General features: G+C 39.1%; 1 protein-coding gene across 4 annotated transcripts; it reads right to left on the bottom strand.

Annotated features, from left to right (window-relative positions):
- Positions 1 to 243: 243 nt before the first annotated feature.
- On the bottom strand, positions 244 to 4943 carry LOC100794231 (protein WHAT'S THIS FACTOR 9, mitochondrial). Of its 4 annotated transcripts, none has more exons than XM_003519916.5 (2): positions 3041 to 4943; positions 244 to 624 (listed from the first exon to the last, which is right to left on the bottom strand). In XM_003519916.5, exon 1 carries the CDS (start codon positions 4707 to 4709, stop codon positions 3078 to 3080), a length of 1632 nt encoding a protein of 543 aa, XP_003519964.1. In that variant the 5' UTR covers positions 4710 to 4943; the 3' UTR covers positions 244 to 624; positions 3041 to 3077. The 4 variants fall into 4 exon arrangements, with proteins under 4 accessions (XP_003519964.1, XP_006574765.1, XP_006574767.1 ...); XM_006574702.4 differs by having other exon boundaries at positions 244 to 615; XM_006574704.4 differs by lacking the exon at positions 244 to 624 and adding an exon at positions 671 to 1889.
- Positions 4944 to 5678: the final 735 nt, after the last annotated feature.

Here is a 5678-nt window from a genome sequence, read left to right as displayed (position 1 = left end):
ATTTTTTGTATATATAGGTGTGCCAAAAAAATCCAAACAAAAACACATTTTTGTAACACAAACGTATTTCCGTTATGATTGTTTTGCACCCACATATACTACAACGGAAATATATTTATGTTGTATATTTTATACAACGAAAATATATTTTCATTGTGTATTTCTCCAAACATCACAATGAAAACAAGTTTTCATCATGAGGGGCATTTTCGTCAAACATAATAATACCAACGCCATGGGGAGTTCAAATATACTCCATTCTTCCCATAAATAATAGTAGTGACTAAGTCAACTTCCCAATGTAATGTTAGTGCCAGATGTTTCTCATTCATTAACAGAGAAGACACAACAGAGACATTTGTTGGCAGCGAACTCTGGTGCTGATAACCCAAGATCCCACCACCAAGAATTTGTTCAATAAATAGTACGAGCCTGAGTCATAAATCTGTGAAGGAGTCCTACACGTGCATTCAAGTCATCTGTATCTAACAACATATTTGCTGGTTTGAGGTTCCCACGAGGACCAGCATGGTCAAAGTGGACATAGCTAAGGTGACGTGCGACATCAATTGCAATTTTCAGCCATAGGGGCCCATGTTGGTGGAGCTTTTTGTCCTGGACAATCTATTCAGAGTTCAAAAATTGATGACGACAAATGACACCAATAGTTGAGATCAATAACAATTTGTAAGCATTTAAAAAGTTGCACTTGCACCAACAAATATTGATATGCCTTATGATCAATGCATGCACACACAACATACACAGATAATCTATTTTGTACTTTTAGTGGATAAGCATTAATTATAGGAGAATGCTAAGTTGCTAACCAGTGTCCTAAGCATAGGTTAAGGATCAAAAGTGGTTTTTTTTTTTTTTATAGAAAATTGATAGCAGCACACCCCAATGAGATTTCAAATGCATTCGCATTATATTTATTAATTCCTTAACCAATACTTTTAGGACATTGGTTGATAAGACCCTTGATTATATTCAAGTAAAACCACAATTTAGAAAGATTTAGCATTTGTATTTTTAGTGGAATTTGTTGCAAATTCTGGAGAAACAAGATCTTTCCTAATACTTTTATTGCATGTTCCCCCTAGTGTGATTTTCATATCACAATTGGTGCAATCCCATGTTAATATGTTATCATGATATCAAGATAAAAATGCAACTTTTAAATTCTAATTTACATGTGTAATAACAACAACATCTTATCCCACTAGGTGAGATCGATTGCATGAATCATGTGACACCATTCGGCGTATATTAATAGAGGGGGTGAAAAGGATTCAGAATCAAAACAATGAACTTTTCTACTCACAGTAAAAAAAAATGTAAACAAAGATACTAATATACTATAGTATTACATGAGAAGTAACATCAGAATTTAGTGATCTTCCCGCTCTCTGTCCAGAAAGGAGGGTAAATAATCCTGCGAAACCCACATCAATAAGGGACAGTCATGCAGGGAGAAAAGTTTGTGAACACATGGAATGATGTGTCAGCATTGTTGAGGAAGCTATGGAGTAAGTTAAACTCCCCTTAGTGAGGACTTCTATGGTGGGACATCAACAAACACATATCTGCCTTGGCCAACATTGTCAGCAGTTTATAGGGTACATAAATAAGGCATGTTGGGTATAAATGAGAGGAGGTTGAGAGAAAGGGAGACCTTGTCATTTTGGAAAGGATTAGACTCTTAGGGAGAGGTAAGGGTCTCTCAAATACTCTGAGTAGTATTGCAATTCATTCTTGGATCTATTACCAGTGTTGTACCACACATTTCTGTCACTTTTCTTCAACTATTTTCTCTATTTTCCTCTTGTCTTGATCCAGTTTTATCATCTTGCAGGATACAATACAACATCTAGCTCCAGTTATGCCTTGCAGAAATTAAAGATCATTTTAATTTTATATCTCGTCTTGTCCTAGTGAGATAAAACTGTTACGGAACTATGATATGGGAAATGGCAGCAAAGCTAAACTAAAATCTCATTCTAATTTGTACAATGTGATTCTAAAAATTGAACAAGAGTGGTAAAGGCTGTAGAGCAAATGAAAAGAAAGTAAATGAATTGGCTGTACCTTAATAGAACTTAATGCTCTGTTTGGCTGATGAAAGATTTTGAGAAGAAAGACTTGGAGTTGAAAGAAGTAAAAGAGAAGGAGAATGAGTAAAAAATGGGTTGATTTTCAAATTGTTTGGATTGAGCTAAGAAAATTGACGAGAAAGAAAGTGATTATATTTTGTAAAGACATATTTGCCCCTAATAACATTTACTTAGTTAAAAACAAATAGGTAAATATGTCATTTCAATTTCTAATGGGTCCCACAAACTATTTTCCCTTTTCTCCATAAAATATCATCACTTTAGGGGAGAGTTCATTTATGTGTAGGTCCAGCCAAACTTTTCTCCCCTCTCACTCTCTCCTTCCCCAAATAATAAAAAACTTCATTTTCCCACCTTCTTTCTCCCCAAAATCATTCTAAAAGGGCAGAACCTTAAGGGAGAGCACAAGCTAAGTTGATGTACACAAAATTAAGGTGCATATCTGTTATAGGGGGAATTCTAAACAGAACAAAACTTATTAGGGGCTCTCCATAACGAATAAAAAGGAAAATAAAACAACAGAGAGAATGTAACAGGAATCTCTATGCATATCTGTTAGGAAACCCCCTTAAAAATATAATGTGCTTTACAAAATTACACCAAATACAAGCAATTGCCTAATCTTAACTAAAATCAACTGCTAAGCCAAGAAACCTTCTTAAAATTACACCAAAAAATGTAGCCTAGGTAGCACATTTGCAATATAACATTAGCCTCTTTGCTTCTATAAAAACCACTATAGCTAGTCACCAACAATTGGCCCAAGAACCTAGGTCACAGCAGACATCACTCATCTAAAGGTCCTGAGTCCTGACATCATATTGCATTCAGAAACAGCAGCAACAGCAATAAATATATATAAAAAAGATAAGCTTAATTTGCAAACTAACAACACGGAAGGACCAGGAGCAGGAACCACATACCAGAATATGTGTTAGTTGCCAGAAACAAATTGAATCTCTACAAAACAGGGGTTTTCTTGCTGGTTAATGACCTTCTACTGCTTTTAGAGGATTTTGATCTCTCTTGTGTATTCTCAACATTTTTATGTGCACCTCGCACTTGTCTTCTTTTAGAAACTTCAAACGAATTCTTCTCCCCGCTTTTCCCAATTGATCTTTCCCTTCCAGATCCTCTCAAAGGCGATGTTTCCCTTGAAGAATCTCTCAAAGGCTTGTCAACATCTAACACTTTCCCAAACTCTCTGCCCCTTCTAGCATTAGCAATTTTCCGACCACCTCTTTGAGACTCCTCTTCATCATCGTCAAACCCAGTTTTTCCAATCGATCTTTCCCTCCGAGAACCTCTCAAAAGTGATCTTTCCCTTGAAGAACCTCTCAAAGGCTTGTCTACATCTAACTTCACTTTCCCAAACTCCCTGCCCCTTCTACCAGTAGCAATTTTCCGACTACCTCTTCGAGACTCCTCTTCATCATCGTCAAAATCAGTTTCACTAGCATCCTGAACTTCACATGCCTCCTCTTCACCGTCCTCCACACTCTCCCCGTCACCCTCTCCTTCTCCCACCTCATCCATATCACCCTTCCCTCGCACCACCTTACCCGTTTTCCCCTCTTCTCTAACACTATTCATCAAATGAACATACTGGTTCCTCAAATTCATCACTGGATGATCCTTGATCAGCGCACCCCTCTTGTACCCCTCTCTCAAAACAACAGTATAGGTCCCAATCTTACTAGACAAATAGAACATCCCGGGATGCTGCAACAACGCCCTCTTAAACCTGGACCTCACCCCCAACCAGTCCCCAAACTCCAACAACATCTCCTTCTCAATCTTCTTCCCAACAAAAAGATGAAGTAGCTCATGCAACACACCAACAACCCAAACATCAGACTCATCACTAGTACTCGGCAAATGAGACAAATTCTCATAAGGAGACTCATAAGACAACTTCTGCCACTCCCTCAACCACTTCTCATACTTTTTATCCATCTCTAAACCATTAGAAAACTGCACAGGAAACAACAATGCTTCAAAATTAACACTAGTGTTTCGGTAATCGCTCTGGATAACCGAAACGGCCAGATTCTGGTCCCAGCAGACGAGCTCCAGGAACCCGTCGACGATCCGGAAGTAGTCCGGAAAGTCAGGGACCACGGTCTCCGCATAATCTGGGGGGAGGCCGAGGTCCCACTGCAAGTGTTCAACGAGAGGCAGCGGGATTTTGTGGATTCTGGCGATCATGAGGAGCTTGAGGAGCCTGTCGGCGGCATGGTGTTTGAAGCGGTCGGAGAGGTGAAGGAGGTGCTCCTCGGAGTCGAGGAGGAGGGTTTCGGGGGTGAGGCGGACATGGGGGGAGGCGAAAGCGGAGGCGACGGGGAGGAACTCCTCGAAGACGGAGGGGTACTTGCGGACGAATTCGATGGGGCGGAAGGGGAGGGAGAGGGAGCGTCTGATGAGGGAGACGGGGAGGGACTTGGAGGGCTCGCGCTTGATGAGGTTTTTGAGGCTCATTAAGGGTTTGAGGTTTCTCTCGCGCTCTACGGCGTGGTCGAGGCCGCGGTCGCGGATTGCTTTGACGGTGCCGTCAAAGATGGTTCGGATGCTCGCTGCTCTGGCTTGAGGCATTGTCGTTCGGGGTGGCAATGGAGGGAGAATCTAAGAGGGGTTTTGGGGGTTTTGGAATTGGGTATGGGCTATAGTTCTCCAAACACATCAAAACTCGGCCCACTTCTATTCCTTATGGGCTTCATGTGTTGTTACTTTTTCACTTGCAACTTTCTCATAGTCCCGTGAAAAGAAACCTTACTCTTCTAGGACAGATAGTCACTCATTCTTTACGTTGAAAATAAATATCTAAATTCAAATACGTAACGGTTGTTGTAATCTTAAAATCAAACTCATAACATCCCAAGTTAAAATGATAATATTCTTATCTTTATCCAAACAATACCTTAAATAAATTTGAAACCGTAACAAAAAAATTATAAAAACTAATTTATTTTCAATTTAGAGATATTTATAGGCATATATATTCTCTTCTCTTAAAAGATGTTTTTCTACAAAAAAAACCCAACAGTTTCACCACTATAGCAATGGAGAATCAATGCATTTTACAGGATAAGAGGAATCATGTTGAGGTGTTATGCATGAATTATTCATGGATAAGACAAGACACAAAGAAAGGAGTGATAAAATTGGCTGGACTTCATGCAAATATATAGGAAGGAAAACAGTAGGAAGAAGAAGAATATCTAATTTTCAATGCCTAGTTCCCCAAAGAGAACATGCCACGATTTGTATAATTCCAATAATGATTTGGAACTAAGTTGCTTCCCTTTGATATAAAAGACGTGGAAGTTTAGGGTTGTGATTCACTGGACATAAAACATCAAACCAAATTTAGCTTTATTCCCATCAAGATGCAAAAGTGTGTCTAAACAAAGGAAAGAATTTATCGGTGAACAATAATAATTAAGCTCCTTTGTACCTTCTGAATGAGGACTTAAAGTTAATGAAACCAGCTTCCACTATGACACCGTAAGTGGCAGAGTTCTTGTTCCTCTTTCTATTAATTCCATGTGTTTTAGTCTGTTG

Source organism: Glycine max, chromosome 2, assembly GCF_000004515.6.
Source record: "Glycine max cultivar Williams 82 chromosome 2, Glycine_max_v4.0, whole genome shotgun sequence".
NCBI classification, from domain to species: Eukaryota; Viridiplantae; Streptophyta; class Magnoliopsida; order Fabales; family Fabaceae; genus Glycine; species Glycine max.
The sequence above is the reverse complement of the archived record's forward strand: the minus strand, read 5'-3'. Positions and strand labels throughout refer to the sequence as shown.